Below are 24,200 nucleotides of genomic sequence, written 5' to 3' on the forward strand. Positions count from 1 at the left end.
TAATGTAATAATCAAACGTGTACTCAATGGATTAACATCCAGTCATAATAAAACTTATTTTAAACTGGATTCCTTCCCCGGGGGGGCCCGGACCAGCCAGAACCACTACCACAGCTCGACAAAAGCCCTTGACAATATGGCCGAAATATCTGTGCCTACATAGTTCAAAAAGGGCTGCCATAGTTTATAGAATAATTCAGTTTTTTAGTGCACCATATTTGTGAGGAAGTCAAGGCGGATATATTCCATGATTAACCTATGCCAATTCGAAAGTCCTTGAGGGCCCCCAGCTACCCAATTCACTAAGATTTTTTCCTTGCACAGAAAGAGAGAATGGAGAATAATTTCCTCCCATGCACATCCAGGGAGGGCAGATTTGAAAAGCCCAGGAAAAGAGACACTGGATCCAATCCAATCTCTGTCAGAGCATTCGCTACTCTGTCACAGTATTTGAGGATCTTCTGACATGTCCATAAACAGTGCTGGAGAGTGCCCACTTCTATTTTGCATTTAGGACACATTGGGGATGTTCCTACCTTAAATTTTGCCAGTTGTTCCGGTGCTATATAAGTTCTATGGAGTATCTTTAGTTGAATAGTTCTATTACAAATAGACATCTTTCTGGCATTTCCTAGATGTCCTCCCACATTTGTGAAGGGATTTCTAACCCCAATTTCTGGTTCTATGTTTTAAACAATCATTCCATGTCTTTCGATACCTCATTATATAATGAGTAATAAAGAGTACTGACTGAGGGTGGACCCATTGGCCATAATTCAATTCTCTCCCTACCCGATTTATAGGGGCTGTCTAATGATGTGGTGTTCTTCTGTATATAATCTCGTATTTGGAAAAAGGTCTCATTAGGCAGTCAAACTTCTGGTGCAGCTGCTCAAAAGACATCATAACTTCCCTATCGAACAAGTCCCCTAAGCAAGAGACACCTCTGGACCTCCAGGTTTTAAATGTAGCATCTGTCAGCCCTGGCTGACAACCCCAATGTCCCACTATTGGAGTATAAGGTTTTTTTTGTAAGTTACCTTCCTCTTGCCACATTATCCTCCAGGCTTTAATTGTAGTTAACACAATAGGGTTTTTACAATAGTCCATAATAGCTCTTGTCTTATCTAAAAATAAAAGATTGATGAGGGGACACTTTGCTTGGGAGGTTTCGATGTCTAACCAGATTGATCGTGGGTCACAAGAGACCCAATCATCTACTTAGCATAATAAAGAGCTCAACTGATACCTCCTCAAGTCTGAGAAATCCAGTCCTCCCCTTGTGGAAGTTGCAGCTTCTCTAATTTGATAAGGGGCCATCTATGATTCCAAATAAAGGAACCGAGCCAGCCGTGTAGTTTACGTAGCGTCAGTCTCAACAACATTAAAGGAAGCATTCTCATAGGATATAGAGGATGAGGCAGAATAATCATTTTAACTAGAGCTACTCTGCCTAACCAGGATATTGGGAGATTCCCCCCAGCGTTGAAGGTCCTGCATTATTTTCTCTAGTAGGTGTATAAAATTGGCTTTATACAGCTGACCAAATACTGGGGTGACAAGTATAGAAAACCCTCCAGTGACCACTGAAAGGGAAAACAAGATCCGTCTGATAAATTGGATATACTAGTGAGACCAATGATGGCCTCCGATTTCATAAAATTGAGTTTGTAGCCTTAGAACATAGATTAATTACTTGAATTAAGCGGGGCACAGATATCAGAGGATTACTTAAGAACAGTAGGACATTATCTGCATAGAAAGTGATTTTATGTTTACCCAAACTAACCCTCTGAGCCGTTATGTTAGAGTCGGGTCGTATAGCTTCCACTAGTGGTTCAATTATTAGTGTGAATAATAACGGTGTGAGAGGACATTGCTGATGACAGCCCCTACCTATACTGAAGCTATCCGAACCTAAACCATTGGTAATCACGGTTGCTTAAGGGTCATTGTATAATATTGAGACCCATTTCGAAAATACCTCTCCAACACCAAACCTTTCTAGTGTGTAAAATAGATATGACCATTCAACACGGTCAACTGCCTTCTCTGCATCCAAGCAGACAACTATCTCCTGTATTCTTTCCTGTTGACAGGCTTGTGTCATATTTAAGACTCTTCTAATGTTGTTAGATGATAAACCCTGTCTTTTATGATATATGGTAAGACCCTCTCCAATCTTAATGCTAATGTTTTAGAAAGGGTTTTAAAATCTACATTTAGCAAGGATATTGGTCTATATGGTGAGCAATCTTCTGGGACCTTTCCTTTTTTAATAATGAGAGAAATATTTGCTTCTTTCAACAAAGGCAGGAGGCAGCCCTGACTATGTGAATAATGATACATGTCTATAAGTGGATCAGCCAGATCCCCTATGAATTCTTTACAAAATTCAACCTGGAATCCACCTGGTCCAGGTGCTTTGCCACTCGGAAGCTGTCTAATTGTGTCGAGTACTTCCGGCATTACCGGGGCACATTCAGGATCAACACCTGCTCCAAGGTTAAATCCGGAAAGGCCAAGTTTTTAAAGAAGGACTCCATCTTCTTAAATCTATCCTCACAATCCTGCAAGTTATACAGTTCAAAATAGAACTTTCTAAAGGCTGTATTGATCCTTTTACGATCACAAGTCAGAGTACTACCACTTTCCCTAATGGACGTAATAGCTTGAGGACCCATTTTTTCCTAGCAAAATACGTTGGGTATCTGCCAGGCTTGTCGCCATATTCGTATAATCTTTGCTTTGCAAATAATATTTCCCTCTTTGCTGTTTGGGTAAGTGCGGTATTCAAGGCTATCCTAAGGGCTATGATCCTTTGTAGCTTAGTAATAGAGGGCCTGTCAACATACGCTGTCTCAGCTGCCTTCAAGCGAGCCTCGAGCAGGCGCTGTTGTTCTCCCTTTTGTCTTTTCTGGGTCGCGGAATATGAGATGGTCAAACCTCGTGCATAAGCCTTAATGGTCTCCCACATCGTCGACGGGTTACTGGCCGTACCTGAATTAATTTCCAAAAAGGTTTTGCGTTCTTGAGAGAAATATTTTATAAATTTGCTATCCTTCATTAAAAAAGGACCCCATACACCAATGTCAGGGGCCTGTCCCATCGTCCCTAGTCTTAACTTCCATATATACTATGGCATGATCAGAAATTGCTATATTACCTATTTTGCAGGACAATAGGGAATCCAAAAGGGTCGAGGGAGCAAAAACCATATCAATTCTAGTATGAAACTTGTGTGGGTTAGAGTAGAAAGTAAAGACTCTGCTCTGGGAGTGAAGACACCTCCATACATCTACTAGCCCTAGCTCCTTATTCAGATCTGGCAATTGTCTGGATCCAAGAGATATATCCACAGTACTCTTGGGTATCCTATCTGTCTCTGAGTCCATAATACAATTAAAATCTCCTCCTAGAATTGTAGGGCAGGCTCCAAAAGCCATCAACATGGAGAACGCTTCCGTTACAAATTTGAAAGGGTATACCGCGGGTCAATAAAGATTCAAAATCCCATACTCCTCTCCATTTATTAAGGCTTTGATCAGTACATACCATCCAGATTCATCTTTTGTTGTGGTTCTGTTCGCCGAGCTGGGAATTTGTGTTGCAGACGTTTCGTCCCCCATCTAGGTGACATCCTCAGTGCTTGGGGTGCCTCCTGTGAAGCGCTTCTGTGATGTTTCCTTCGGCATTTATAGTGGTTTGAATCTGCCGCTTCCGGTTGTCAGTTCCAGCTGTCCGTTGCAGTGGTCGGTATATTGGGTCCAGGTCGATGTGCTTATTGATTGAATCTGTGGATGAGTGCCATGCCACTAGGAATTCCCTGGCTGTTCTCTGTTTGGCTTGTCCTATAATAGTAGTGCTGTCTCAGTCAAACTCATGTTGCTTGTCATCTGCGTGTGTGGCTACTAAGGATAGCTATTATAGGACAAGCCAAACAGAGAACAGCCAGGGAATTCCTAGTGGCATGGCACTCATCCACAGATTCAGTCAATAAGCACATCGACCTGGACCCAATATACCGACCACTGCAACTGACAACCGGAAGCGGCAGATTCAAACCACTATAAATGTCGAAGGAAACATCACAGAAGCGCTTCACAGGAGGCTCCCAAGCACTGAGGAGGTCACCTAGACAGGGGACGAAATGTCTGCAACACAAATTCCCAGCTCGGCGAATAGAACCACAACAATGAGCACCGAAGCTACAAATCTTCTCACAGATTCATCTTTTATCTGGCTTAAGATTTTATAAAGAAGATTCTCCCAAATGAGATTGACTACTCCCCTACTTTTTGAGCTAAAAAAATGAAAAAAAGGCCTGGTCATATCCACCCTGCTGTAATTTTAAGTGTTCTTTGTCAAGTAGATGGGTCTCCTGTAAAAGAGCTATATCAATCCTTTCTTTTTTTAAGGTTTGATAGTATCTTCTTCCTTTTGATTGGTGAATTATTCCCCTTGATATTCCAGATGAACCGCCTAAATGAATAGCTAGCCATTATCGTCCAGGCCAGCCCGAGACCCCCAGGAGGAAGAACCCCACCCAAAACACCCTGAGTAAAGACCATGGAAAATTCACAAAAGCAAAAATTCTTTAAGACATTTACATCAACACAATTAAACGCTATTCCTAAGTTTAAAAAAAAATACAAAACACATTTGAAAGGAGATTTTCCCCCTTGCTCCCAGGGGGCATAACTACCTATCAATAACTCCACCATAACCTCTCCTAACTAGTGCCTGCCCTTGACCCAGGCATTATAAAATGGCGAGACAAATTCAAGTGTACTATAAAATCTAAGTTAAAAGTGAGTGATTCCCCACACCAACACCTAGGTGTGTTTAGCAAACATAATACAAAATATGAATATATAAAAGTACAAAGTTACAATCCTGGCAAAAAAGATAGGACAAAATAAACCTCCCTCCCACATAAATCAAATAGGCCACACGGCCTGTAAAAAGAGAAATCACATAGTGAATAACAAATAAGCCCCTTCCCTGCCCCCCCGGAAAACATAATGGACGAAAAAAGGGATGGAGAAAGAAAGAAGGGGTAAACCAGGGTGGGGGAGGCAAAACAAAATCGTTATCCATGAGATTTGAATCTTACAGTCTATTTAAGAGAGTCCAAAAATTCTTTAAACTTCAAAGTTGTATACGGATCCTTCATGACTGAAGCGCAGCTTTGCTGAGTAACACAAGGAATGTTGTTGTGGTTCTGCTCGCCGAGCTTGGAATTTGTGTTGCAGACATTTCGTCCACTGTCTAGGTGACATCCTCAGTGCTTGGGAGCCTCCTGTGAAGCGCTTCTGCATTGTTTCTTCCGGCATTTATAGTGGTTAGTCTCTGCCGCTTCCGGTTGTCAGTTCCAGATGTCCACTGCAGTGGTCGGTATATTGGGTCCAGGTCGATATGTTTTTGATAGAATTTGTGGATGAGTGCCATGCCTCTAGGAATTCCCTGGCTGTTCTTTGTTTGGCTTGTCCTATAATAGTAGTGTTATCCCAGTCAAACTCATGTTGATTGTCATCTGCATGTGTGGCTACTAAGGATAGCTGGTCGTGTCGTTTCGTGGCTCAATGGTGTTCAATGATACGGATCGTTAGCTGTTTTCCTGTTTGTCCTATGTGCAGTCCTTGCATAGGATTTTGTACACTATGTTGGTTTTGCTCATGCTGGGTATCGGGTCCTTTGTCCTGGTGAGTTGTTGTCTGAGAGTGGCTGTTAGTTTGTGTGCTGTTATGAGTCCTAGTGGTTGTAGCAATCTGGCTGTCAGTTCAGAAATGTTTTTGATGTATGGTAGTGTGGCTAGTCCTTTGGGTCGTGGCATGTCCTCATTCCGTTGTCTTTCCCTTAGGCATCTATTGATGTACTTGTGGGGGTATCTATTTTTGGTGAATACATTGTAGAGGTGTTCTTCTTCCTCCTTTAGCAGTTCATGTGTGCTCCAGTGTGTTGTACCCCTTTTGAACAGTGCAAGTTCTTTTGTGTGTGTTGGGTTGGTTGCTTTCGTAGTTCAGGACTTGGTCTGTGTGTGTGGCCTTCCTCTATACCTTTGTGGTGAATTCTCCATTTGGTGTTCTCTGTACCATCACGTCTAGGAATGGGAGTTGGTTGTCCTTTTCTTCCGATTCCTGTGAGTGTGGCGTTGATGATCCGGTGTGTGTTCTCTATTTCTGTGTTTTTAATATTACAAAGGTGTCATCCACATATCTGACCCAGAATTTGGGTTGAATTTGCAGTAGGACTGGGACAACACTACTATTATAGGACAAGCCAAATAGAGAACAGCCAGGGAATTCCTAGAGGCATGGCACTCATCCACAGATTCTATCAACAAACACACCGACCTGGACCCAATATACCGGCCACTGCAAGGAATATTGGATATTTAGGTCCCGTAGGTGCTTCTTCACCTCATCGAATGCCCTCCTCTTGCAGACCACGGCTGAAGGAAAAATCCTGGAATAACATCATTCTGGAACCCTTGTGCACCATGCCCTGGGGATCGTTCACCAGGAGTCTGGAGGCTTCCAGGAGCATCTGCTTCTCATTATAGCATTGGAGTCGGAACAGAACTGGGCGGGGGCGCTGGTCCGACCCAGGCCTGCGTATAGCAACCCAGTGGGCCCACTCCACCCGCACCTGGCCTGGTCCAGTCTCCAACTTTAATATTTGAGGGAGCCGTTGCTCCAAAAATACTGCTAGCTGGCCTTCCTCTTCCCATTTGGGAAGGCCCAGCAACCGATTATTTTTTCAATGACCCCAATTATCGAGGTCATCGGTGAGCTCCTCCAAGGTCTGGACTCGCTGCTTGAGAGCCTGGACCTGGCCCATGACCGATTCAGCAGTAGCTTCCGAGGTCGCGGCCTTTTGCTCCACCCCTCCAACGCATTGTTCGAGTTTTTCAATTTCTCGGTCATGCTTCTGCAGTATTCCCTTCACTGATGTCAGTTGGCAAACAACAAACCACCTGGCTTTGTGTCTGCACTAAAAAATCAGGCAAGGCGGAAGTCTGTGAAGATTTAAGCGGAGACTGAGGGAGCAAATTCCAAAAGGTAATGCTATTGTGATCATTGAAGTAGGCACAGAGTGAGTTAGTGTAGGAGAGCAAACAAGCAATACTGAGATGCTCCAGAGTTGAATCCATGAGATGGCTGTCTGTTACTGCATATGTGTCCTGGCAGCAGCATTCCAATAAAAGGTGCTCGTGTGTTCCATTGTAAATGGGCCAGAAGTGTACCATGAGCATGCAGTGACGTTGTCTGATGCCAACACATGTGAACGAGATGGTGCATGTGATTGCTGCACATGTAATGTGCGCTGCGAAGTTGGTAACTGGTGTCCAAGATAAAGGTCTGGAGTAGCAAGCAATGAGCGGGAGTCACTGGCAAACTTGTCACTTTCATGTCAGGAAATATCACGGTGGATGGGAGAATGAAAACTTCCTTTAAATGAGATGGAATTAAGTAATAATGAGATGTTAATACATTCAAGACAACTTGCTGCTTACTAGCGAGAATCTCGTCAACACTTGGAATGTGGAACTTTTTTACTCGTCAGCGTGATTAGCTCCTCACTTTTAGCCAATGCCCACATTTTTCAGTGCCTGGAAAGATTCCACAGGTTTACTGTATTTTTCTCAGCTTAGATGCTGCTTTAGCTGCTGTGTAAGTCCAGTTTTCTCCATTTCTATTTCAAATTTCCAGCATCTGCAGCATTTTGTGTTCTATGTCTGAACGGGACATTGTTGATGGGAAATAGAAAGGGTGCCATGGATGGCAGTGAAAACCAAAGTGATGGGAAGATAAAAATTAGAGGAGGCAAAGCAATAGTAATCTATGTTCCCTTTGATCTTTCCAGCCTCTGCGGACCTCTAATGTTTTTGCTTGGTAGCAACAGCCATGTAGCTTAAAAGGGACATTGATAGCAATACATTTGAATTGGGAAATAAATTATTGTTCTGTTGTTAAAGTGAGGTAGGAGGAAATCTGCCTGATGCAGCCTTCCTCAAGTTCCTTTGTGACGCAGCTCTCTGCACTTTTCGTTTATTTAAATAGTGCTTCGTTCTTTTTTTCTCCCTTCCAAAATTAACAGCTTCATGTCCCACATTATACTCAATTTCCTCACTTCCTTAAGCTGGCAATATCTCTCTGTAAACTGTATTCCTCTCGCAACTTGCTTTTTCACCTACATTTATATGTTCTGAAAATGTGGCCATAATACACTTGCTTCCTTCCATCAAGTCATTTGTGACAAACGAAGCGTTTATTAGCATATTAGTGGAGCTGGATTGTCGAGGAATGTTATATCAAATACAAATACTTGTTTATAGCCAATAGTTTTTGTCATCAAAACATTTAATATGGTAATTCTTATGAAGAATTGAGCTCTTTTCCTGTTTTTCTCCCCCCAGATCTTTTCTCCCTCTTGTCCTTACCTCATGCTTTTTAAAATAGAGGTCTATTTATCTAAAATAATTTGGGTATACTTGCAGAATAAGCATACACAATTTCCTGTTTATGTATATTATCTGTTTTTATATATAAATCAGCAGTTAAAGCTCATCTCCTGATGTTCAATGTGGTCATACTGCATATTTAACAAGTGATGTTCATTCATCGTTTCACTGTAGCAAGGTAATTGAAAGTAAGAAGAAGAATCTTACTTGTATTGAATAAGAAATGTCCTCACAGATATAATGCATTGATCACAGATATAAATCTATTTTCCTCCCACTTTACAATATTTGATTAATAGACAAGTAATTTGCACTCTGAAACTGTTTGTTGGCCCCACACTGATTTTCTTTAGATTGAGCACTTTGCTAGATTTTACTTCATCTCTCCAAAACTAAAAAATTCTTCTAAATACTATGACTGACCTCAATGTGCAGCACAGGTAGCAGCATAACTCTCAGCTTTGTCAACAGCACATCAGATAACTATCTGAAACCAACATCTTTTTCTTTTGTACCAAGCCTGTCTCTTAGAACTTCGAAGTAGTGCCTCTGTATTTCCTCTAGGGTACCTTAATTTTTCGATTTTCTGGTGTCTCGTTGCATTTTTAGGGCAGGTACCACTGATTTGTATCCATTCCTTTCTTGGTTAGCTTCATTTTTAAAATATGCCTTTTGTTTAAACCCAATCTATCCTGCAGACATGCTTCTCATCTGTTCACAAATATACTGGATTGCTGTTAACTGCTACTTAATAAGATTTTCATTGTTGTAATCAACTTTTAAGTCTTTGCTTGGATTTTGTGTAGACTAATTCCTGTTTAAATGAAAGAGAACATCTACACGTTTTGTTTTCAGTCTTTGCAGGCTTCCCGCTATTTATTTTTGATTTGTCACTTGCTGAGGCTCAAATCTGTTTTCTCATCATTTGAACATATTCATAATATGCATATGGATCCTAGCTTAAAGAGGGAATATGAAAAGACATTTTCACTCACCATCTTAATTTGTTTTATTTAATGTGTTTTTAAGTCCACTACTTCTAACATGAAAGCAAGCTGGAGCAGAGATCACACGACAGTGGTACGTTACAATGCACAAATGCATTTCTCCAAACATCACACTTTATTTAAAAAATGCATGCACTATTATTTATAATTACAAGTTATCCTATAAATATTGAACAAGCACTACTATTTCTCATCAGTCTCAATTTTTTCAGTCTCCATATATTGTCTTTCATTCATATTTTCTAAAGTGCTTCAATCCTTTAAGGGTAGGTGTGAGTTGGTATCTGCTCAGTCCTGCGGCAATGTTCTTTCTCCAGGAAATGTCAGTCACTTGTCTTTCAGATGCAGTGTCTTTGCTGTGCTGATGACTTCCAGAGCATGGTAAGTTGATGTTGCTCTTTTTTTTATTCAAGTGAAGACTGTACATCTTAAGCAGTGAGTTTGTGTAGAGGTTGACACTCTGATGACCCAGGAGACAGGAACTTTGCTAGGTAGTTCACAAATTCCAACTAATTATTGTTCTACTTTCACATCTGATCTTTGCTGCATTCCTGCTACATCTCTCACCTTGTCAAGATCAACAGGAAATCCTAACACTATAAATGCATGATATTTGTACTTGACCCAAGTATTTTCAATTACATCTTTTTTTTCTGTCACACATTTTCTTCTGTTGTCCTGTCATGATACTTTTTTAATCAGCTGCCAGCTCCCTAAAGAATAATTGCTTGTCTTTCTTGTCTATCTTTCTGTTGTTTGGTACTTGGTGGGTTGCTAGGGCTGCAGGTTCTCTGTCTTATCTTTCAGACTGTACTTGTAGGTAGAATTCTTCGTGGCAGATGCAGAGTTTGTCTAATACTCGTGTAGATATTCACCAGGCAGACTTTCAAGACCTGTAAAAATAAATCTAGAGTCATAGAGGTGTACAGCATGGAATAAGACCCTTCGGTTCAACCCGTCCATGCCGACCTGATATCCCAACCCAATCTAGTCCCACCTGCCAGCACCCGGCCCATATCCCTCCAAACCCTTCCTATTCATATACCCATCCAAATGCCTCTTAAATGTTGCAATTGTATCAGCCTCCACCACATCCTCTGGCAGCTCATTCCATACACGTACCATCCTCTATGTTAGGTCTTGTCACTTGCTTAGATTCAAGAATGTTTTCTCTCATATGACCATATTCATAATATGCATATGGATCCTAGCTTAAAGAGGGAATTTGAAAAGACATTTTTCACTCTTAGGTCTCTTTTATATCTTTCCCCTCTCACCCTAAACCTATGCCCTCTACTTCTGGACTCCCCCACCCCAGGGAAAAGACTTTGCCTATTTATCCTATCCATGCCCCTCATCATTTTGTAAACCTCGATAAGGTCACCCCTCAGCCTCTGATGATTCAGGGAAAACAGCCCCAGCCTGTTCAGCCTCTCCCTGTAGCTCAGATCCTCCAACCCTGGCAATATCCTTGTAAATTTTTTTTGAACCCTTTCAAGTTTCACAACATCTTTCCGATAGGAAGGAGACCAGAATTGCACGCAATATTCCAACAGTGGCCTGACCAATATCCTGTACAGGCGCAACATGACCTCTCAACTCCTGTACTCAATATTCTGACCAATAAAGGAAAGCATACCAAACGCCTTCTTCAGTATCCTATCTACCTGCGACTCCACTTTCAAGGAGCTATGAACCTGCACTCCAAGGTCTCTTTGTTCATCAACAGTCCCTAGGACCTTACCATTAAGCGTATAAGTCCTGCTAAGATTTGCTTTCCTAAAATGCAGCACCTCACATTTATCTGAATTAAACTCCATCTGCCACTTTTCAGCCCATTGGCCTATCTGGTCCAGATCCTGTTGTAATCTGAGGTAACCCTCTTCGCTGTCCACTACACCTCCAATTTTGATGTCATCTGCAAACTTACTAACTGTACCTCTTATGCTTGCATCCAAATCATTTATGTAAATGACAAAAAGTAGAGGACCCAGCACTGATCCTTGTGGCACTCCACTGGTCACAGGTCTCCAGTCTGAAAAACAACCCTCCACCAGCACCCTCTGTCTTCTACCTTTGAGCTAGTTCTGTATCCAAATGGCTAGTTCTCCCTGTATTCAGGAAGATCTAACCTTGCTAATCAGTCTCCTATGGGGAACCTTGTTGAACGCCTTACTGAAGTCCATATAGATCACATCTACTATTCTGCCCTCACCAATCTTCTTTGTTACTTCATGTCTCACAAACTTGATTGAGTTTTTTGAACCCATTCACAAAGCCATGTTGACTATCCTGAATCAGTCCCTGCCTTTCCAAATACATGTACATCCTGTCCCTCAGGATTCCCTCCAACAACTTGCCCACCACTGAGGTCAAGCTCACTGGTCTATAGTTCTCTGGCTTGTCTTTACCGCCCTTCTTAAACAGTGGCACCACGTTTGCCAACCTCCAGTCATCCGGTAGCTCACCTGTGACTATCGATGATACAAATATCTCAGCAAGAGACCCAGCAATTACTTCTCTAGCTTCCCACAGAATTCTCGGGTTCACCTGATCAGGTCCTGGGGATTTGTCCACTTTTAACTGTTTCAAGACATCCAGCACTTCCTCCTCTGTAATCTGGACATTTTGTAAGATGTCACCATCTATTTCCCCACAGTCTAGATCTTCCATATCCTTTTCCACAGTAAATACTGATGCAAAATATTTATTTAGTATCTCCCCCATTTTCCATGGCTCCACACAAAGGCCGCTCTGCCCCTTAATATGGTCAAGGGTGCAATACAGCTTGTTTCAGTCTCTTTCCCTGCACTAATTTTTCCAAATAGTGACCTATTCAATGGAATTGCTATTTTTATTCGTTCAGGCTTCTTATTCAATTAAGTAGCTACCTCAAAGTTTTGCCACTGAGACTGAAGAAATTGCAATTTTCATTGTCTTTCATTTCCACAGCATGAGGTACTGGAAAGCTCACAACCATCCTGATTTCTCCAGTAATTCAAACTGCAAACTGCTGTTCTGATTCTTTCTTGTTACCTTTTACAGTAGCTGACTCTCCACTAGCTCTGAGTCCACACAATTCAGCTGGACAGTTTTGACATCATTTTTGATGTAATATACTGGTACGTTTCCCTTTATCTGAGCATCCAAAAACCAAAAAGCTTCGAAAACTGAAGATTTTTATGGAGTGCGCAGCGTTAGTTATGTCTGCATAACATCACGGGGTTTTCTTGGCAGGCGAAGGTCGCATCCACTCGACCCACGTGGCGACGTGACCCAGCACTCGGAGGCACTCAGTTATATATTGTATTTACTGTGCTAAATTGTTTAGTTTTAGAGTGAAAATGTCACAAAGAGGTGCAGGTACATCTGTGGCTGACAATAATATAAAGAAAAGGAAGCATCTGTCATTATCAATAATGCAGAAAGTAGAGTTACTGCAGAAGCTTGATTGTGATGTGGCTGTGTGGCGTCTTACTGAAGAATATGGTGTCGGAACTAGTACAATCTATGAAGAAACAGAAAAACAAATTACTGAAGTTTTAAGGTGACAGTGATGACCATCAACTAATAAAAAATAGGAAAACACTGCATAGGGCAAAAAATGAAGATCTTAACCGTGTGTTGATGAAGTGGATTAGACAACGAAGTGAATATATGCCACTGACTGGTTTGATGGTCATGAAACAAGCTAGAAAATATCATAATGAACTAAACATTAAAGGCGAATGTCAATATTCAGAAGATTGGCTGCAGAAATTCAAGAAGCGTAATGGTGTGAAATACCTGAAAATCTGTGGCGAAAAGGCTTCTGCTGACCATGAAGCAGCTGAAAATTATGTTGGTGAATTTGCCAAACTGATATCTGATGAAAGCCTTAGTCCTGAACAAATTTACAATGCTGATGAAACAGCTCTCTACTGGCGCTATGTCCTGAGAAAAACATTAGCAACGACTGATACAAGAGCACCAACAGGTTTTAAGGAAACTAAGGACAGATTAACTATTCTTGGGTGTGTCAATAATGCTGGCACTCTCACAAGGTGACATTGGCAGTGATTGGGAAAAGCAAACATCCAAGATGTCTTAAAGGTGTACGCAATTTGCCTGTGCATTATTATGCAAACAAGAAAGCATGGGTAACCAGAGAAATTCTTTCCGACTGGTTCAGTACCAGTGGTACCAGCTCATTGCAGACAAACTGGACTGGAAGAAAACTGTAAAATGTTGTTGTTCCTGGACAAATGCTCCACACATCCCCCTGCCGAACAGCTTGTGAAAGGTAACATTTTTGGTATTTACTTGCCCCCGAATGTGACATCAGTATTACAGCCTTGTGACCAAGGAATTTTACCCTCCATGAAGAGCAAGTATAAAGACTAGATTTTAAAGCATATGCTTGCTGCAGTCAACAGAGAGGTAGGAATTCAAGACTCCATGAAAGAGTTTAGTCTTAAGGATGCTATTTATGCAGTTGCTGATGCTTGGAATGATGTTGATAAAGCAACATTAACAAATGTTTGGCACAGACTCTGGCGACAACAAGGTTTCTTGTCAATGTACCTGCAGATGAAGAGTTTGAAGGATTTCATTTCACTGAAGAGAAAAAGATGATAGCAAGCCTTGTTACTTATGCACAAAATTTATTGGATGAAAGTGTAAATAAATTACATGAAGCTGACATCGAAGAAATGCTGAAAATTGACAATGATGTGCCTGTTGTGCATTCCTTAAACGATGGGAACATTGCTGCAATGGTTTTAAATATGGGTTCCTGTACAGATAAGTGTGAGGATAGTAGTGATGATGATTCTGAGTTAGTGAACACAATTGGAAAAAATTCCCATTGATGGTATGGTGAAAATGTTGATCAGTTAATTGCTGGCCTTGAACAATGTTCATTTACCAGTGAGCAAGAGATTATAGCAATTTACTCAATTAAAGAGAGATTGCTTAGACAGAAACCTATGTTAATGAGACAGATGACACTTGAAGAAGTCTTTAAAACTGCCACCTGCCATAGTGCTGAAGCTGTATATGTTTGAATTAATCTAATGTTTCTCTTGTAATGTTTTTTATGGAAATAAAATGTTGTTGAATATTTATGGTTGATGTATTTCATTTATCAGTACACTACTCTATAAATAAAGTGTGGTCGTGCTTCTAGTTTATTTATCCCGCTTAGTATCAGCATTCAAAAGTTTTTGCTGCAGTACAGTATTTATGTTTGATTATGGGTTGCTGCCCTGCATCCTGCAGGGGCCACTACATTAGTTCCAAAAACCGCAAAATTCCGATTTCCGCAAAGTAGCTGGTCCCAGGCATTTCGGATAAAGGGATGTGCACCTGTATTTTAACGGCTTCCAGAATGAAAGCAAGTCACAGCAAAGTCTATATGACCATGACAAGCCACGATTGTAACATTCTCAATGTATTTCTATGAACACAATTGTTTTATATGTTATTTCCTTGCATCATCAACATGAATAAATGCTAATCATGTTGACTAATGGAGGCCTAATGAGAAAATCTCTCAGCTTTTTAGAACCCCGACTATGTAGCCCACTGGGGGGTTCACAAGATTTGTGACTGTTATTTGGTTTGGCCATAAATATCACTTCCTTCCTCAATAAATGGAACTGTCAACACTTGCATATTAGACAAGTATATTTATGTCTAACCAACTTTTCCAGCAATATTTGTCTGATCAATTTTTTTTATCCAACCCTTTCCATTTCCACATACATAAACCACTTACCTCTTCTAAGTATTAAATACTATTATAGGAATTATAGCTACTCTTCCATTGGAATAAAAACCTAAATTTGGGCAAGGAAAATCTGTAAATTAATTCAGCATTGCATGGGCTGAGATTATACAAATCTTTCTTTCAACCTTTAGTTTTTTCCTTTTTCTGAACTGCTCTATTAATTGGTAGCCACTCTCATTCCTGAAAAGAGACTAGTTTACCAGGATGAGACTGGTATTTACGATGGGGAAGTGGTGTGTACTTTCTGGTTTTGGGGAGATGGAAAGACTTCGTTACCGGGCTGAGGCTGGTATTTTAGATGGGAAGTGACGTGCACTAGATGGATTTGGGGGAGGTGGAAAGAAAATGACTGGTCGAAAGAAAGAAACACTCTGCTCGTTCTGGGACTGCAGCATGGTTATAAACATGAGGATCTGGCATGATTCTCTCGTTTGTTGCCTCCAACCTGAGAGAGAATAATGGTTGTGCTGTTAATTTGTTGCTGATTTTCTCTAACATGTTGGGGTTTGGTGTTGGAAATAACAGGGAAGTTTGGTTTCCAAAACGGATGATATGGTTGTTTGGCAGGAAATGGTCACTGAATTTAGGGCTTAAAAGATTCTATTTTACAAAAGGTGCATACAACTATTTTTAGTGGTAGAAATAAAAATTACAACATTAGTGATTTTTAATGGTATTTAGTTTGTGCATTTAAATACATTTTAATGGGATTTTCAGCTTCAAAATATCAATCTACCAAACAATGTTCCAGATCTTTCTTCAAAAACTACCTAAGGCCTGAAGAACATTTGAGAATATGGAGGAGTGAATTAAAAAAAAAATTAAAGCCACTTCAGTTCATTACCCAAAGTCATACCCAACCCACAGCACAACAACCTCCACCATGGGTTGGCCAAGGAAGCAGGCTCCGAATCCATCCACGCAGAACGTGGATTGAGCCTAATTGCCAGCAATCTAGCTACTAGATAGGAACCTGTGTTGCTGTGATAACATATGATTTTACCTGCATGTTGTAAGCTGGAGCTATGGCTAGTGATGATATAGGCTCTAATTTCTTTCCACCACATTGCTGACTGAGAATTTCTCCCACTTTTGACAATGATGTATATTGGAACAACTTACAAACTGAGACACAGGATAAGGCTCAGACTGTTTGCCTTGGGATTTTAAGCAGACACTTCTGGTCTGGAACTTTCAAACTAAATTCCTCAACTGAGGTAATTTATTTCTTAAAAGTTATAAACTGTCCACTTTATTCATGAGCAACTACCTTGTGCATCAACTTCAGTTAAGACGTCTTCAAAACTGAAAACAAAAAAGGGCTTTCCTTAAGCTGTGGGTATTTTCCCAAGCCAAATAGATATCCAGATTATTCCAACTGAAGCCTATGCACAACCGTGCACACTATTCACGGGTAAAACACATAAAATTAAAACAAAACCATATTACTGTCCAGGAATTCTCTTTCTCTCTTTCATACTATTGTTCTTAAAAGAAATCAGCATGACTACAGAAATACTTACAATTTAATTATTAAACTTGTCCAGAGACACAAACCAAACCCACAAGCCACTCATTGAAAATTCAAATTCTAAAATAAATCATATTAAAATATATGTAAATCACACACCTTGCATCATATTAAAGAGGATTTGAAAGTGGGAGAGGATGGACCAAGAAATTCAAACACAGAATTCCAGAGTGTGTAGTTCATATGATCATAAATTGATTAGACAGCAAAAAGATTGAGAATCATGCCCCCTTTGATTTTTACTTAGATTTACACTGATTTTCAACAATTAAAAACAGAAATGTCCACAAGAATAGAACTGAAAAGCTAGCATCCCATACAAGGGCTCCATCTATTGATTAACTCAGGTATACACATGGACAGTCAGTTATGGTATCTCTTTCCAGCACACATGTAAAGATTACATTACCTTCTTTAGTATGTGGAACCACACTTTTTCATATTTTCATTTTTAGATTAGGACAAAGATTAATAAAGTCATAGGGTATCACCGCAAGGAAAGAGGCGCTTTGACTAATCAATTCTGAACCTGTATTAAACAGAATATCTATAATGGATACAGCTCACTGCAAAAACTGATTCCTTAATAATAGTAGTACAAGATTGGGTCCTTTCACATCTCTCTCATGTTCCTTATTTGAGAAAAATATGCAGAACCTTTACTCTGAGAAATGCAGCCAATAGTGTAAACTGCACAGTATAATGTACAAGAAACCTTATTATTCCTTTTTTAATTGTGACCACTTGGCATTTTAAACGCAACTTTTTATTGATCATCAAAATGGGGGCAATGACATCACACAGAAAGTAAGTCAAAATAGAATATTTATTTTTTAAAAGAATGTTTGTACACATCATTCTCCGTCCGTGATACCCTAAAAAATCATCTCCTTAGATTTAACTAAAATCCCCTTTTAGGTTGATTAAAAAAAAACTTGCATAAATTTCTAACTGCAGCACATGAACTGCAGTGGTTCAAGAAGGCAGCTAATTACCACCTTCTCAAGGGCAAATAGGGATGGGCAATAAATGCTGGCTCAGTCAGCTACACCCACAAGTGAATAAAAAGGTCAATCTTAAACTGTTTGGATGCTGACTGAGTTAGGTCATTTGTTGTTTATGATGTTTATAAAATTGTATGGTCTTAATCTTGGCTTGCTCAGCGCAGTAAAGCATTTCCCAAAAAACAGAAGTTTTTAAAAAATTGAGTAGAACTACACCCTTCTTTGCTGTTTCCATCTTCCTACCTGGAAATATAAGGAGATTAGAAGAACTTTTAAAGAAGTTTTCACAATGTAACTTAATCCAAATCCACTAATTGTCTGTTGATTGGTTAAGGAATGATACAAGAGACTTACAAAGGGCTTTAAATGGAAGAGGAAAGCAGGCAACTCCATACCAGTCAGTTTAACTTTGGTGGTTGGGAAACCTTATGAACACAATTGTTTGGGATAAAATTAAGAGTCACTTGAAGAAATGCAGGTTAATTAAGGAGAACCACCATCTGTTTCCCAAGAAATGATCATATATAATTAACTTGCAAATGATTTCTCAAGAGGTAACAGAAAGGTTGATCATGGCAATGCTGTTCCTGTGATATAAACAGACATTGGAAGATATTTGTATAGTGCCAAACAACAGACCTGGGCGCAAAGGTAGACCTTAATGAATAAAAGGGACAGCAGTAACATGAAAACAAAATTGTGTGACAATACTGTTCCTTTAAAAGATGTGTTCTGTCCTGTTTCTCTTGCAGAGGACTGTTGGTACAGTGGTGGAGAAATATCTCCTTCAGACAGGCAGTTGGTACACAGCTTTGAGTTCTCCCTGAATATTTGACTAAATAATCATGAGTGGGTGGGGTCAGACTCACATAGACCCAATTGGATTTTGGTTTTGCTTTCGGTTAGATGGTTGTTTTGCTGGCTTTTGGAGCTGAAAGCTAGAGTTCTTTACAGCTAAGGCGAAGGCTAGGCAGAGAGGCTTCCTCTTGACAATCAAAAGGTGCAGATTTTTTTCTTTTGGCGTTTCTTTCTACTGGGCTGGAGAGAGACAGCACATGAGAATAATAACTGTTTTGCTGAATTGACTTTGCCAATGGTGTGTATGTGGTATGCTGCATATATTGGAACAGTTGATAATTAGTGGTTAAATAATTCATTATCTTGTTAAGTGTTTCAATAGAATAAAGTTATGCCAATTCTTCTTTTTATTGTAATTTAACTGTGTTGTAAGAATAAAAGTGATTTAATTAAAGCTTAGTGGTGGGCCAATCGAATTATATCTGGAATGCAGTGCCATTCAATTGCCTTTTAAAGAAATATAAAAATTAGGGCCGAGGCTATCTCCATAATATACATTCGGGGATCTGATCTGGTATGTTACAATTGGATGAGTGACAGCAAACGGACAGTAATAATTACAGAATGATTTTTAGGCTAGGGAAGGTTTGTTTTGAAATTCCCCAGGAATCAGCATTAGGACAATTGCTTTTCCTGGTATATGTCAATGGTCTAGACCTTGGTATACAGGACAAAATTCAAAATCTGCAGATGATTAAAAGACTAGAAAGCATTGAAGACTGTTAGGACATCGTAGAATTGCAAAAGAATAAAGACAATTTGGTGGTGCAGGCAGATCGGTGACAGATTAAATTCAATACAAAGAAGGGTGAGACAATACATTTTGGTAGGGAATACCGTATAAAATCAAGAGTATGATTCTCATATGAAGACAATTCTGTGGTTTAGCAGTGGTGTTCCTACCTCTGAGCCAGGAGCACCAGTTTCAGGTCTAACCTGGATTATAGCATGACTGGAGTGTGGTTGTAAATATGTATGCTAAAAAGGGATTTTGTACTGTAGTGATAGCACCTCTACTTCTGGTTCAATCCCACCTGCTCCAGAGGTGTATCATAATATGTCTGAACTGGTTGATTAAAATTATCTACTGAATGTAAAATCCTGGGCATATTTTAAAGTCTCTGGTGTTATAGTGTCTCTACCTCTGAGCCAGGAGGCCCAGGTTAAAGTCCCACTTGCTCCAGAGATGTGCCATAATACTTTTGAATAGAGTGATTACAAAATATTGACAACTCTAAAGCAGGTGCAACAACATAGAGACCTGAAATTATACGTGCAAAAGTCATTAAAAGGTTTTCCCACTTGTAAAAAAAATCAAAAGCAAGGCATAGTGATTTTCAGTAATTTGTAAAAGCAATAAAAACTGTGTGGAAATGCTTTTTGGTGGAACTTATGGTTCTGGAACGTTCTACCTGAGTGTGTGATGGAAACAGGTTGAATCAAAACATTGAAAATTGGATACAAAAATACAAAGGTGAAATTGAGTTGATGCCTGCAGTCCGATTCTTTTTATTCAGGGTGGTCAAATATCTCCTGATAGAAATAGAAAATGATATCCCAGTTTATGAAGAGGCAGTTTTAGGGTCGGTCGGCACGGTGGCCAAATGGTTAGCAGTGGTGCAGCATGGCGCCAGGAAGCTGGGTTTGATTCCAACTTCGGGTGTCTTGTCTGTGTGGGGTTTGTACTGTGGGAGGAATCCAAAGAAGACTCTACGTGCAGGTTAGGTGGATTGGCTTTGGGAAATGCAGGGTGATGTGGATGGGATGCTCTTCAGAGGGCTGGTGCAGACTCGATGGGCCGAATGGTTTCCTTCCTCACTGTAGGGATATTCTGAAATTGATTCAGTTTGTGGAAAGGGGACTCACTCTGAAGTAGAGTCATTAGCAAACTCCAAACAGTTCACTCTATTTCTTTCTCCACAGATGCTGCAGGACCTACTGAGGGTTTTTTTTCCCCCCTCCAGCGCTTTCTGTTTATATCCCACATTACCTTCTCAGACTTTCTCACTGAAGTCCCTCACATTTTCGATACGATCCGCCTCTTTCTCTGCTCGACGCCACCCACGCACTGCGTCTTCTTCAGGCACTTCATCCGTCACTTCCGGTCCAGGGTCACTGGCGGGCGGGGTTCCGGTAGGAGCGGCGCGTGCGCGTTGGGGTTTTGAGCCGGGTGCCGTCAGGGAGACGGAGAGCAGGCCTGAGGTCTGAGCCTGGGCCTGGAGTTGGACAGACAGAAGGAGGTCACTATGTCGTCCAGGAGCCTGAGGAAGTTACGCGGGGAGCGGATACAAGAGCCGCTGAATCACTTCGTCGACCAGGAGGAGGAAGAGGAGAAGCCGCTGGAACCCGCTCCAACAGGGAAACGACGGAGGAACAGGAGAAATAAAGCGGCAGCTGGAAGTCTGCCCCAGCTGGTGAGAGGCCACAGAGGAGGGGGAGCGCGGTTGACGGGGAGTTTGCTAATTCGGCACAAAATTGGCTTCACGGTAGGAGACGGGGTGGTGATGGTGGTGGAGGGTTGTTTTTCAGATTGGAAACCTGTCACCAACGGTGTGCCGCAGGAATCCGCACTCTTCACTTCTGTTTGTCAATTATAGGAAACGACTTGGATGAACATATAGGGGGCATAGTTAATCAATTTGCGGATGGCACCAAAGTTGGTGGTACAGTGGACTGTCAAGGAGGTTATCTAAGATTACAGAGATTATGATTAATGGACTGAGGAACGCCAGACGTAGTTTAATTTAGGTAATGTGAGGTATCACATTTGTTAGTATAAACATGGACAGGACGTTTACAAATAATGGTAGAACTTTGGGTGATGTAGAACAGAGACCTAATGGTTCGAATGCATAATTGTTTGAAATTTGTGTCGCAGTTAGTCAGGGTGGTTAAAAGGTGGTGCACTTATCTTTACTGCTCAGATCTTTTGAGTGTAGAAATTGGATTGAAGTATTGAGGTTGTACAGAACGTGGGTGAGGCCTCATCTGGGGGAGTTCTGTATGCAGTTCTAGTCACCTTGCTCTAGGAAGGATTTAATTAAACTGGAAACAAAAACAAATTGCTAGAAAAGCTCAGCACTTCTGCCAGCATCTTTGGAATGGAAACTCGTTCTGAGGAAGGGTCAGTGAATCTGAAATGTTAACTGATTTTTTTCCACAGATGCTGCCAGACCTGCTGAGCTTTTCCAGCAATTTCTGTTTTTGTTTCTGACTTCCAGCATCCACAGTTCTTTTGGTTTATATTGTTAAACTGGTGAGGGTTCAAAACAGATTTACCAGGATGTCGCTGGGAATGGAGACTTTGAGTCATAAAAATACGCTGGGACTTTTCTTTTGCTGGCTGAAAAAGGTTGAGGGGTGACCTTGTAGAAGTTCATAAAATCATGAGGGGCAGAGATAAGGTGAATAGCAAAGGTCTTTTACCAAGGTGGGAAAAAGGGATTTAGAAAAGACATGACGGGCAACTTTTTTCATATGGATTAGTGGTGCTGGAAGAGCACAGCAGTTCAGGCAGCATCCAAAGTGCAGCAAAATCGACGTTTCAGGCAAAAGCCCTTCATCAGGAATATATGAAGGGCTTTTGCCCGAAATGTCGATTTCGCAGCAGTTTGGATGCTGCCTGAACTGCTGTGCTCTTCCAGCACCACTAATCCAGAATCTGGTTTCCAGCACCTGCGGTCATTGTTTTTACCACAACTTTTTTCATGAACTGCCAGAGGAAGTGGTGGTTGAAGGTATAGTTAGAATGTTTAAAAGACATTTTGGATAAAGAGATGAATAGGAAAGGTTTGGAGGGATGTGGATCAAATGCATGCAAGTGGGACTAGTTTAGTTTAGCAAATACTGTCAGCTTGGACTAGTTGGACTGACGCATTTGTTTCCATGCTCTATGATTAAGCTTTTTCTTGTTTTATGTTTCTGTAGAAAAGTGAAGCTGATGGTGAGACTGATGCAACTAAGGAGAAACATCTTACGGAGGAGTCAGATGGTATAAACCTTAGGCTCAAGGACTCTTCAACTGTGGACAATGACCACATTGAAACAATGCAGAATATAGAAAATGAAGAACTTGAAAAAGAAAATGAAGAATTGGAAAATGAGTCTGATGTTTTGCAGGTAAAATTTCAGAAACTAAAATTTACAGCACTTGCGCTTCATCCCTTAGCCTTTGAGAAATTGTGTGGTAAAGCATTTGTACAAACATTGCTTTTAGTGGGACAATGATTTAAGTCTGATAGAATTCACTCCAAAACAGAAGAATTTTAGTTTTGTTCCATTGTGTCAAATTTAACTACAGTTCAGATGGTATTGCTCATGTATATTCTGGAACAGGGTGTGTATCCTCGAAGGCAAGAAGTTGTTTAGCCCAATTTGTATCTTTAAAGTCATTGCTCAACTAATCACCTTTTTGAAACAGTCTGAATGTGTAAGTGAAATGTATTTTCTTGCAGTAGCAAGTGACCTGAATTTGCATGTTAAATTCCACCTCGATGACTTTTTTCTTTATGAAAAAACATGTTTTGCATCACTGCACGAAAAGCATCTTGGATGTGCTTGAAGTTCAAAATGTCCTGTCTTTTCATTGGTATTACTGTTACATCATTGCCTCAAATTCTGTTTTCTATTTATATATTTAAAAAGGTACATCTTTTGAATTTTTCAATGAAGATGCTGAAGAAACATTTTGTTTTAATTTTCAGACAAATTCACATAATAAGCCCAAACGGAAGAAAAAGAAAAAGAAAAACCGCAACAGTACTCCTGATGACACCCAGGTGATGATGTGTGGTGTTTAGTCAGCTCTTTTACCACAAGTAGTATTGAATGAACATGAACAGAATATTTGCTCATGGTGCAAACAATAATCTGTTTAGTCGAAAGTTGTTTGAATTTACAATGTTCGACCTGAATGGGCCATCTTTCTGTTCAATCTTAACAAAAAGTGGAGTTGTCTTTAAATCTTAGTGTATGTCCCATTTCCAGGAAGTTGTGACTGATGACATTGATAATATTCTACAAGAGCTTGAGCGACCCAATGGTTTTCATTACCAAACACGTACTGCCAGTGCAGAATCAAGACCACTGCTCTATGTTGAACATAGGTAAGAAATGAAATCACATTTTGATCACTAAGATTTGTAATGTCTTTGGTTTTTTTCCATTTTGGTCGATTAAGTAGCATCAATTGGTGTATGTTGGCTTTTTTGCTAAGTTACTTTCGTATAGGCTATGAGTAAGTGGTAGTATTCTTATCCCAGCATTAGGAAGATGTGGGTTCAATTTCCACTTAAACCCAATATCAGTGGAATATTGAGTGTGCAGCTGGGCCAAGGTGCTATCTTCTGTGTAATGTTCAAATGGAATCTTTTTATACTCTTGTGTAGATTTTAAAGATCTCACATGGTTCCTCTAAGAGGAGTAGGGGAAGTTTTCCTTAGTATCCCGGTCAATATCTAACTTAATATCACTAAAACAGGTTATTTCTGATTATCTCTTTGCTGTTTGTGGAAAGTTGCCTTTCCTGTTTCTGATATTAAGTTCATCTCGAAATGGTTGTAAA

At 40.3% G+C, this 24,200-nt stretch overlaps 1 protein-coding gene and 1 long non-coding RNA gene across 3 annotated transcripts in view; one reads left to right on the forward strand and one right to left on the reverse strand.

Annotated features, from left to right (window-relative positions):
- Positions 1-9,466: 9,466 nt before the first annotated feature.
- LOC132823930 (uncharacterized) lies at positions 9,467-20,901 on the reverse strand. Its single transcript, XR_009645613.1, has 2 exons — positions 20,628-20,901; positions 9,467-10,367 (listed from the first exon to the last, which is right to left on the reverse strand). It is a non-coding gene; the product is annotated as an uncharacterized LOC132823930 (long non-coding RNA).
- tcf25 (transcription factor 25 (basic helix-loop-helix)) overlaps positions 13,690-24,200 on the forward strand; it is a 41,442-nt gene continuing 30,931 nt past the window's right edge. Inside the window, exons 1-4 of one of the 2 annotated variants that reach the window (XM_060838054.1) lie at positions 13,690-13,756; positions 22,565-22,756; positions 23,341-23,415; positions 23,624-23,742. In XM_060838054.1, the coding sequence (XP_060694037.1) occupies positions 22,685-22,756; positions 23,341-23,415; positions 23,624-23,742 (266 nt within the window). In that variant the 5' untranslated portion in view covers positions 13,690-13,756; positions 22,565-22,684. Of the gene's footprint in view, positions 13,757-20,751; positions 21,052-22,564; positions 22,757-23,340; positions 23,416-23,623; positions 23,743-24,200 lie in introns of those variants that run through there. The other variant, XM_060838053.1, reaches the window with a different exon arrangement.

Source organism: Hemiscyllium ocellatum, chromosome 17, assembly GCF_020745735.1.
Source record: "Hemiscyllium ocellatum isolate sHemOce1 chromosome 17, sHemOce1.pat.X.cur, whole genome shotgun sequence".
NCBI classification, from domain to species: domain Eukaryota; kingdom Metazoa; phylum Chordata; class Chondrichthyes; order Orectolobiformes; family Hemiscylliidae; genus Hemiscyllium; species Hemiscyllium ocellatum.